The sequence below is a fragment of the Thecamonas trahens genome (assembly GCF_000142905.1).
Source record: "Thecamonas trahens ATCC 50062 unplaced genomic scaffold supercont1.15, whole genome shotgun sequence".
Classification (NCBI taxonomy): domain Eukaryota; order Apusomonadida; family Apusomonadidae; genus Thecamonas; species Thecamonas trahens.
The window spans coordinates 423,155-433,674 of record NW_013657665.1 but is presented as its reverse complement, the minus strand read 5'-3'; the positions used below and the strand labels follow the sequence as shown (position 1 = coordinate 433,674).

General features: G+C 65.0%; 4 protein-coding genes across 4 annotated transcripts; 2 read left to right on the top strand and 2 right to left on the bottom strand.

Moving 5' to 3' along the window:
• Window positions 1-398: 398 nt before the first annotated feature.
• AMSG_11718 (uncharacterized protein) lies at window positions 399-3,620 on the top strand (the record flags this gene model as incomplete). Its single annotated transcript, XM_013904108.1, has 1 exon — window positions 399-3,620. The coding sequence occupies one exon, from the start codon at window positions 399-401 to the stop codon at window positions 3,591-3,593; it is 3,195 nt and encodes a 1,064-aa protein (XP_013759562.1). The 3' UTR covers window positions 3,594-3,620.
• An 8-nt stretch (window positions 3,621-3,628) lies between these two features.
• AMSG_11717 (uncharacterized protein) lies at window positions 3,629-5,168 on the top strand. Its single transcript, XM_013904107.1, has 2 exons — window positions 3,629-3,770; window positions 3,971-5,168. Exons 1-2 carry the CDS (start codon window positions 3,632-3,634, stop codon window positions 4,873-4,875), a joined length of 1,044 nt encoding a protein of 347 aa, XP_013759561.1. The 5' UTR covers window positions 3,629-3,631; the 3' UTR covers window positions 4,876-5,168.
• A 23-nt stretch (window positions 5,169-5,191) lies between these two features.
• AMSG_02604 (uncharacterized protein) lies at window positions 5,192-6,852 on the bottom strand (the record flags this gene model as incomplete). The annotated part of the gene is made up of 2 exons (XM_013904056.1): window positions 5,406-6,852; window positions 5,192-5,227 (listed from the first exon to the last, which is right to left on the bottom strand). Exons 1-2 carry the CDS (start codon window positions 6,600-6,602, stop codon window positions 5,192-5,194), a joined length of 1,233 nt encoding a protein of 410 aa, XP_013759510.1. The 5' UTR covers window positions 6,603-6,852.
• A 242-nt stretch (window positions 6,853-7,094) lies between these two features.
• On the bottom strand, window positions 7,095-10,190 carry AMSG_02603 (uncharacterized protein; the record flags this gene model as incomplete). The annotated part of the gene is made up of 1 exon (XM_013904055.1): window positions 7,095-10,190. The coding sequence occupies one exon, from the start codon at window positions 10,188-10,190 to the stop codon at window positions 7,095-7,097; it is 3,096 nt and encodes a 1,031-aa protein (XP_013759509.1).
• Window positions 10,191-10,520: the final 330 nt, after the last annotated feature.

Genomic DNA, 10,520 nt, shown 5'->3' with positions numbered 1-10,520 from the left:
CCCCCCCCCCCCCGCCCCTGCGTCCCGGGAGTGCGGGAGGTCTGGGCCCCAGGCTAGCCGATCAAAGCCTGTCCGCCCGCCGGCCACCCCTTGTCTTTCCTCGATACATAGGCGATCACAGCAAGCTCAGATGCGTATGAAAGCTATGTACCTACATACGGACAAGGAGTACATGTGCAGGACAAAGAGCTGCTGCACACCTCGTAGTTGGTGCCTGTGCTAGTGGGCAGGGCGGCGAGCGAGTTTTGGCGCAAACGAGCCCGCCAAAGACACCGACGAACGAACAAAGGGGCAGGAAGAGAGAAGGGGGGGGGGGGGGGGGGGGGGTGACGCTGTTCGCCAGCTCCCTCCGACAAGTACCCCCCCTCTCACACTCGTCACACGGCACGGCACCTCGCATGCGGGACAAAGGCGGCTCTGCTCATAGCCACCAAGCAGCGTCGCTGCGACGGGAGAAGGAGGAGCTGCTTGCCAGACTTGCCCACGCTCAGTCTGTGGCCTCGCTGGCCTGGTCGGCGGCCGACTTGGCAGCGGCGCAGGCGAGGTCGGTGGTGTCTACCTGCCGCACTGTCTGTCGATCACGGCTAGCAGCACTGGCCAAGGTCCATGCGGAGAGCCGCGCTCTGGTTGAGGCTCATAACAAGGCTATCGCGGCCTTCACCCACCGCATCCAGCAGTACAAGCTGGCTGCCGAGGCTGGGACCGCAGACGTTGCGCTCTCGGCGGAGAACTCGGCGCATCTTGCACGCCAGCTCGCCGATGAGACCAAGCAGCGGGTGCAAGCTCAGGCTGCGCTGGCCGCGCTGCGCGCCGAGAAGTTTGCCGGCGACGAGACCTCGCACAGCCTGCTCGCCGACATTACCGGCCTGCAAGCAGCACTCGCCGACGAGCGCGAGACCTCCGAGCTGGCCCGCAAAGAGTGCTTCCGGCTCCGCAAGGACCACGATGCGACCGACGCTGACCGCGATGCCGCGCTTGCGGAGCGCGATGCCGCGCTCGCCCGTATCGATGCGCTCTCCAAAGCGCTTGCCGACCAGCATGCCGTCGTTGCCACTGTCGAGGACGAGCTGGCTCTGGCCCAGGCCCAGGTCGAGCCGCTCCGCTCGCGCAACGAGACGCTGGCGCTGATCAACGCCCGATTGACCACGCAGGTCAAGACACTCCGTGCGGCAGTGCCGTCCGACAAGCTCGACGAGCTGGACCTCACCGCGTCATCCGGGGTGGCCACCCCGAAGCTCGACGTCAGTGGGCTCCACACCTCGTTCGAAGACTCGCTCAAGATGCTTTTCCCGGGCGCCAACTCCCGCGCTGATGCCGCCTCTAACAACGCTCCGACCTCGCGTTCCGTCCTTAACGCGCTCGCCGCCGCTCGGTCGCGCCGGGTCTCGTCGCTAGCCTTTGTCCGTGACTCGTTGCTTCCTGCAAGCACCGCGCTCATCGACGAGCTGGCCGATGCTCATGCCACAGCCACAGCCATCAACGAGCGGAACGCCGAGCTGGAGGCCGAGCTCCGCGTGGTGCGGACCGCGACGACTGCAACCATTGCGACGGCAGCAGCTTCGGCCGCCGCAGCCGCAGCCGCTGGCGCTAGTGCTAGTGCTGGCGCTGGCGCTAACAACGAGGAGGATGACAATGAGCCCACTGATACTGCGTCAGACGGCACTGTCGAGGAGCGGTCGTCGGCAGCGTCGCAGGAGGCGGTTGCAGCCGCGCAGGCTCGCATCGACGAGCTGCTTGTGATGCAAGCCAAACTGTCAGACGCGCTCAAGGCTGCCGCAAGCCGAGCGCAGACAACCGAGCTAGTCATTGCTCGCCTCACCGCCCAGCTCCACTTTGCCCAAGAAGAGTCGCGGGCAGCGCGCCTCTCGACCGAACCGGCGCCAACCGGCTCGGTGGCGCTCATGTTCACCGACGTGCTGTCGTCGACCAAGCAGTGGGCCGCAAACCCGCAGGTCATGTCCGAGGCGCTCACCCTCCACAACGCGCTCATTCGGTCAGTTCTGGCGTCGTTTGGCGGGTACGAGGTCAAGACCGAGGGCGATGCGTTCATGGTCGCGTTTTCGTCGCCGCGTTGCGCGGTCGCGGCCGCGCTTGCCATCCAAGAGCAGCTGCTTGAGGTCGACTGGCCGCCCGAGCTGCTGGAGAATCCTGCGTCGGCGGTCGAGATGGCCGACGACGACGGCATTGAACGGGTCATCTACCGCGGCCTACGGGTCCGCATTGGCATCCACTACGGTGAGCCGATGGATGCGCCCGACCCGATCACCAAGCGCATGGACTACTTTGGGCCAATGGTCAATCTCGCGGCAAGAGTCGAGTCGGTGGCGCAGGGTGGACAGGTTGTCGTCTCGAATGCACTCCTGGACCAGCTCGCACCCGAGTTCCTCTCCTCGGTCGTAGTCTCGGAACTTGGCAAGCACGAGCTCAAAGGTATCCCCCAACCCATTGTTCTTCACGCCATCGCCACTGAGCTCCTTGCGCTACGCACGTTTGAAGATCCGGCGGCAGTCGCGGCTGCAATGCAGGCGGCCAAAGAAGCTAAGGCGGCCAAGACTCTGGCGTTCGAGACCGCAAGTACATCCGCGCTGGTGACACATGGTCCTCCGTCCCAACTAGGCTCTCGCTTTGCGACGTCATCGCTCGCATCGGCTCTTGTCTCGCCGGCTGGCATGCGGTCCCACTCGGTCGCCGAACTCCGCCAGTCGCTGCTCAACGAGTCGGTCTCGATGGCGCTCTCGATGATCAACTCGCGACAGCCGACGCCGTCACCGATGTTTTCGGTCATGGCTACCGAGCTGCAGGAGATTTCAAGCGAGAACAAGCGAGTGGAAGAGCTGCTGGCCAACGTTTCGTCCGAGCTCCGCGCCATGTCGCACGACACCGTCAGCCTGCAGGACACCATCCGTGAGGTGGCGACCTTTACCGCTGCCGCTGCATCGCCGGTCATCTCGCTCCCGCGCGACCTGGTGCTCGACGGCCTTGACTTTCGTCAGCTGCAGGCGCTGCAACGGCAGCATCTGTGGATCCGCGAACAAGCAGGCGTCCTGCAGCAGTGGATCGACGCGCTGGAAGAGACGCTCCGGGACTACCGTACGCAGTCAGTGACCAATGCTGAGCACGCCGAGCTCCGTACCTCATATCAGGCCGCACAAGCCCGCATCGCCCAGCAGCGCAAGCTGATCAAGACCCTCAAGGCCGCAGTAACCGCCCAGGCCCGCGAGGATGCAGGTCTCTCGTCACCAGGTCTCTACAATTCGATCTCGCTCTCGAACGCGACGCTGACGGCCACAACCAGCTCGTTGATCGAGGCCCCATCCATGCCTTCGCTGGCGCAATCTACTCCCCCGCCCAAGTCCAACCCGCCACCGACGACGCGCCACACGCCCGACTCGCGCCCAGCCCCGCTCGCCAGCGTTGTCCAGACTCGCGGGCTTGTCAAGCGTGCATCAACAGCGTGGCTGGCGCGGATGCGCGCGTCGGCACTCAAGCGCGATGCCAAGAAGCACGCCTCCAGGTCGCCGTCTTCGTCCAGCCTCGCATCGCCCACGACCTCGGCGCTCTCGCGCGCCGGCTCGTCATCTTGGCGTCCGTGAGAGAACATGAACAACTGCATGCCACCACTTGTCGTCCAATGCTGAGGTTTGCCCGCGCCGCACTGTGTGGCAGCCAGCGAGGCATGGCGATGCTCTCCACCATAGCCGCGCCCCACCTCCCCAACCACACCGACGACCAGCTCGACTTGCAAGAACAGTACCTCGCCAAACACGAAGGTAAGCAAGTGCGCCGCTCACTCCCGCTTCCCCTCCCCTCCCCCCCCCCCTCCTTATCCCGTTCACCCTCTTCGTGGGATGATCCGACCAAAGCCGAAAGGGTCGCGGTTCGCCCCGCCGGCATGGCGAAAGGCACAGAGACTCACTACCAGACACCGCGATGGGTCTTGGGTGTGGCGCTGCATGGGCGTGGTGCGCAGATGACAAGCCGCTGAGAAATGCCGAGCTCTTTGATACGGTGCCTGTCCTCCTCAAGGAGCCGTGGCGGCCGGTGAAGCGCCCGTGGCAGCTGGCGCAGTGGGAGGCCGATCAGGTGGTCCTCCCTCCGGGCTTCCACGCGCGGCGCATTGAGCTCTGCCGTGAGCTGGGCGTCGAGTTTGGCGACGGCAAGGTTGCGACACAGGCCTTTGTCCACCAGTCGTATCTCGCGCCGCTCACGGCCTACCCGCGCAACGTCCGCCGGCTCTCCAACCGCCGACTGGAGGCTCTGGGCGACTCGGTCCTCGACCTCATGCTCTCGTCGTATCTGTACTTTTTCGCGCCGCATGCGCCTGCAGGCACCATCACCCAGTTCCGCAACTTTATGCGCTCCAACGAGGTGCTGGCATCGGCGGCGGATGCACTGTCGCTCACCGATCTCATGCTTGTCGCGCCGTCGTTTCTTGGTGCGCCCGCCACCGCCGACGACGACGGCGGCTCAGCTGCCGAGGCGCTTGCCGCCAACACCAATCGTGAACATGGCCTGCTCAAACTCAAAGCCAACACCCTCGAGGCCTTTGTGGGCGCTGTCTTTGTCGACTCGGGCATGGAAAAGGCCAACGAGTTTGTCTCGCACAAGGTGCTCCCGCTCCTGGTTGACGAGCTGTACGAGCGGCCGGAGCACGTCGACCCGGTCACCCTCCTCAACAACTTGGTCATCTCGACAACCAAGGCTCCGCCTCGCTTTCAATACTCGCGCGACGCCGAGTCGGGTGCCACCAAGGTCAAGGTCTTTGTCGACGACAAGTACGTGGCCATGGCTGTCGACACTTCGAAGCGCACTGCCAAGCGCGCTGCTGTCATCTCGGCCCTCGCCATTCTGCGCAAGAAGCAGGCCCGCGCCTAGCTGCGCCGGTTGTGCTGCGCCGCGGGCGCGTATCGGGAGAGCACGGGCTGTCTGCCGGCGGCTCCCATGGCCGGCCCGCCGGACGGGCCCGACGGGCCCGACGCCAGCGCATCGACGTCCAGCGGCACCAGCAGCGGGTTGCCCGAGTACAGCAGCGGTGATAGGCCGTGCGATGGGGGTGCCCACGTCCCGCCTGTGCCCAGGTCCGGAAAGATGCTCGAGCTGCCCGCTCTCGTTCCTCCGCCCACCCCCGCAGCCATACCCGACTGTGGCGGCGGCGGGAAGCACGCCTGTGGCGCGAACGAGGCAAAGTCGCTCACCGCTGGTGCGGCCGCCGTCGCCGATGGCGCAACTGTCGATGCAGTCATCGCGGTGGCTGTTGCCGGCGGCGTGAGTGGGGACGGCTCGGGCGATCCGGCTTCCGAGCTGTGGTTGCGCCCGCGCCGCCGCCTTCCGCGCCGCCGCCGCGACCGCGCCTTTCCGCCCCCGCCACCTCCGCCTCCGCCTCCGCTGCTCGCCGCTTCGGCGACGGCTGCGATAGTACCCGCCGCTAGGCTTGTCGCTGTTTGCACGTCAGGCACGGCGGCCGAGAGAATCGTTCGCCCCTGACGGTAGCCGTGAAGGGCGACGGTGGCGGCGGCCGCCGCCGCCGGGGCATGGAACACGGCAACCGCCATTCGCGCGTTGCTCGAGCCGACATCGGGCGTCAGGTTGACCGCGGCAGCTGCGTCGGGCGTGAGCGGCGCAATCGTCGATGCTGCAAGGAGGCCAAACGGTGCCAGCATGGCGTAAAGCACGGCGGCGTCCATGTGCGGATGCAGCGGGGCGACAACCATGAGCACGCCCGAGAGCGGAAGGGCAAGCGGCGCCACAGCGTCGAACCCATCCAACTCCGGAAATGAAGCAATGCCCGCCAGAGACTTGGGATCCGGATCGGGCGTGCCCGGCGATACATAGTCGGAGACAGGGGCCAATGGCGTGTGCAGCGCGCCGTCGCGAACCAGCCGGATGGTGTGGGCGTAAAACTGGCGGACAAGGATGGCGGCGTCCTTGCATTTGCGCGATGTCCGGCTGAGTGCCCCGCCGCCGCTCGCAGCCTTGGTCCCGGGCACCAGGGACGCCTCTGCAAGTGCGACGGTGAGATTTGACGCCGAGAAGCCGGCCACGGACTTGCCGTCCAATGCCTTGACCGCACCACTCGCCGCGTCCGGCCCAGTGAATTGAACAACCCCACGGCGTGGGTTTCCCTTTTTCTTGCCGATGACCTTGGCGTGGATAATAGTGCCGAATCTGCAAAGCAAAGCCTTGAGCGCGCCGGCGTCGACGGAGCCGATGAGCGGCGAGAGGACAACGGCATCCTGCGCCACCGCAGGTTTGTCCTTGGGTGGGTTGTAGTGCGAGAGCTTGCACAGCAACCGCTTGTTGGAGATGCGATGGCCTGACATAGCATCGACGGCGGTGGCAGCAGCATCCGGCAGAACAAATCGAACAAAGCCGTAGCCGAGCGACTTGCCCGAGTCAAGGTCGACCATGACCTTGCACGACGCGATGTCGCCAAAGCCGGCAAACAGCGCGTGCAGCACATCGTCGTCGACGTCGTTGGGCAGGTACTTGACAAACACGTTGCACTTGTCCAGCTCTCGCTGCGGCTCGTCGAGCACAACCTCGAGTGCGCGCCCAAACCTTGCCAGGAGCGTATCGCTCGCGGCGCTCAGTTCTCCATCCATACTTGGATACTTCCGCAGCTTGCACACACGCGCTTTGTCTACTGCTTTCCAATTCCCGGTCTCGCTGCTTGCTGATTGGGCCCAGAAGCGTCCGGCGTGGGCTGTGGGGCTGTGATGGGGGACGCAGCGCAATAAGTGGTGGCCGACGTGGTGCCGCCTTCCGGCCGCTAGAGAGTCGCTAAAAGATGCAGAGGGAAGGCGCGAGGATGCTGCGGGTAGAGTGTACAACTACTTGTACCTACTCCCCGAGATCTGCGTTGAGTGCTCGTCTCAACCCCGCTCCGGGACCTCGTGGTCGTCTCCGGCTGTCGCTGCAAAGTGGCTCGCGGCCCGCCGCAGAAAGTTTGGCGGCTGAGTGTCGGGCAAATGGCCAGGAGAGAAAAAAAACGAGAGACAAAAATTGCGAAACGCCAGAATGGGCGGCACACATGACTTGCCTCGTGGCAGCTCCCACCAAGAATATGCGCCTGCAACCATGGATGCCATGGTGCTTTACTTTCCCCGCCCACGACCGCGGCCACGCCCGCGGGAGCGACGGTGCCCGGGCCCGGGCCCGGATCCAGGCGTAGTGAGCGGCGACGGCTTGCCAACTGCAGAGCGACGGCGCGAGCCGCGGCGAGAGCCCGAGCCAAGGCCGGTGGCGGAGGACTTTCGCGAGGCGGTCGAGTCAGCACGTGACGTCCGGCGCGAGAGCTTTCCGGAGCGGGAGCACGAGGCGGCCGACGACGAGTGCGAGAGGAGTGACGATGACGAGGACGACGACGACGATGACGAGGAAGAGGACGACGAGGACGGCGCGGCAGCGCCGGGGTGCGGCTTGCGGTAGTCAGAGTGTGGAACGTCATGGGCGAGGCCGAGGAGATCGCAGAGCTTTGCCGCAGGGTGGCGGACCATGGCGAGCGGCGAGTGGGTGTAAGAGAGGATCTCGTTGAGGTAGACCCTGCGGATGCGAGTGCGGTTTGCGGGCGTAGAACAGAGGTTGGCGATGGCGAGGAGGGCGTAGCGAGTGGTCTCAGCCGAGGTGGTGCGATGCATGATGGCAAGAGCGTCCTCGACGGCTCCGTACTTGCCGAGCTCGAGGCGGTTGGCCTCGGGGCCCTTTGCTGCGAGAACGGTGAGGAACATGACGGCGGCACGGGTGAGATTGGGATGGGCCTTGCCGTAGGCGCGGGCGAGGCGGAGTACGTTCTTGGCGTCGGTCTTGATGATGGCGGGCTTGTCGATGACGATGTAGCCAATCTGAGTGATGAGCCGGACGGCGACAATGACGAGCTGGACGCGGCCGTGCTCGACATGGTAGCGCGAGCGGACGATGCTGGACGCGATGCGGTGGGCACCGTCCTCGACCATGTGCTCGTTGACGCGCGGGACCGAGGCAAGCTTGGTCAGGGTACGCATGGCCATGATGGCAAGATCGGTGACTTCACGTACCGAGCCAAGAAGAGCGGCCGAGTCTGCGATGGTGGCCGGTGACGACGACGACGATGGTGGCACGGCGCCGGGTCTGACTCGGCGAGTGCGGCGAGCGCCGAGGGTGCGGGCGCGGGAACGCGCCGCGGCCGGCCCGCCGGGTGCAGCCCTCAACTGGCGGTTGGCAAGCTCGAGGACGCCGATGATGCCGCGGACAACCGACGAGCGGGCAAAGAGGCGCATGCCAATCGGGTCCATGGCAAGGTTGGAGATGACGCGGAGCGAGGCGCGTGAGACGTCAGGCGAGCCCATGGCGAGCATGTGGGCCATGTTGGGGATGAGCGCTCCATCGTCGGCGAGGACGAGGCTGCGCATCTCAGGCGCGAGTGCGAGGTTGGCCACGCCGTTGAGGGCAGTGGCGGCATCGGCGACGTGTGAGTCGGGGTCGAGCTTGGAGAGGTTGACCAAGAGGTTGCGGACAATGCGGCGGGCCCAGTAGCGCGAGAAGAGCAGCGCCGAGATGGTGACCGGGAGAAAGAGAACGCACATGACAAAAAAGACGACGTAGGAATCGTCGTTGTTGATCAACCGCTGCACAATCGAGCAGAGTGCGGCGAGGAGACATCCAGCAAAGGATGCCGACCGCCAATGGTTGGAAACGGAGCCCTCGCCGAGGCAAGGCTGGAGCATAATATTCGAAGTGAGAAGCAGGATGAGGCCGAGTGTGACGCCCGAGACAATGGCCCACGAGAGGCCCTTGAAGATAGTGGTGAGGATGACAAAGTACAGTTCGGCCATAATTAGCGCCACGTTGAACCGTGGGAGGTACTGAAACTCAGGATTGAGGTCGTTCCCGGCCAGCGAGAACTTGAGCGCCGCCATGTACATGATTGAATATGAGGCCATGGCCCCAACGGCGTAGCCGAGCTGCGGCCCTTCCCAGCACCGCATCTCAGGCCACGAGTTGAGCGAAGGCGAGTCAAGGATGCTTTTCCGGCAGGAGACCATCTCGAGCGCGAGTCGCGACGACGGCATCAACATGATGTCGAGAAGGAGCGTGCCAAAGACCTCGTACACAATGATGCGCCACTTGTGCCACCATGCTCGGAGCTTGCGGATGGCGCCGGGCCGGCGGTTCTTGGCAAGCATGACCGCATCGCCGATTTCTACGAGGTCGTCCGACTCGATCGACGCCGATCGGGTGGACGCATCGTCGGAGCCGCCCTCGTTGAGCAAGTCGACGTCTTCGATCTGCTCACTCTCTGACAAAGGAGCCGAGGCCGCGAAGCAGGCCGACTCTTGTTGTTCGATCGCAACTTTGGACTTGCGCCGCGAGCCGCGTCCGCTGCCGCTGCCGCTAGCTTTTGCCGCAAGCCGCCGTTTGTCGAGCGGCGGCAGCGACTGCGAGACGACGCGGTTGCCTTTGGCCTTGGCAACCGACGGTGGGGCCGGTGCCTTGCCTTTGACCTTGCCCTTGGCCTCGGACTTGGACCTGGGCCTGGGCCTGGGCTTGTCCTGGGCCTTGCCCTTGCCATTTGCCTTGCCTCGGCCGCTTGCACTGCCTGTAGATGGCGAAGCCGGGGTGAGCGCCGGCGTTGCAGCCGCGTGCGGCGGCGACGGCTCGTACGCCTTGTGGGGCCTGTCATCGTCGTCACCGGATGCGTGAGGTGAGGACCCGCAGCAGCGCGAGCACCTCAGCCAACGCAGGATCATGCGGTGCTCGAGGAGGGCAAAGATGCCGAGCGCCAGGAGGGTGATGCCCGAAGTGACCAGAAACATGATGACGGCGAGGCGGCCCTTGACGGCGACTACAAAGACGGCAAGGACGTCCTTGATCGGCTGCGGCCAGGGAACAGAGCCGGTAAAGGTGAGCTGAAAGAGCTGGAGGAACTCCCAGAAGAGCGTCAGTGAGAGCAAGGCCCATCGGTACCGGCGGATCCACTTGCGCCACTTGTTCTTGTCCGGGCCGTGGTGGGCGTCGTCGCCGCCGTCTCTGGCGCTCGCTGCTGCAGCCTTGTTCTGCTGTGCGGCCTCGACCGCTGACGATCGGATCGCCTTGGCCTGTTCATCCACCACAGACGTGGTGTCCGAGACAAAAGCCAATGCGCCTGCCCCAGCCCACACCGCCAACACCACCGCGCCGCAGACCAGCGTCACGTCCGACGGGAGCGTGTCCATTTTGCGGTGGCCAGGGTGGAAGTGACGGTTGGGGAGAGAGGGGTGGGGAGTGCCACTCGGCAAGCTTCTATTGGCTGTGCTGCCGTTGTCGCAGACTCTGACTCGCCTCCTCACTGTCGGTGGGTCTGGCTGGGAAGTGAGTCAGAAGTCGGCGTCCGAGAGAAGACCGTTGGCTAACGATTGTTGTTGCACGAGCGTCTGCCCGGCGGACGCACGGTGCGCGCCACGAAATAGGGACTAGCGGTACCGAGTTGGAAGCCGAAGAATGCGCCCGCCGTTGTCGGGCGTGTTTGCGTGTGGAGTGGTGGAGCGGGAGCGGTGACGGGGGGT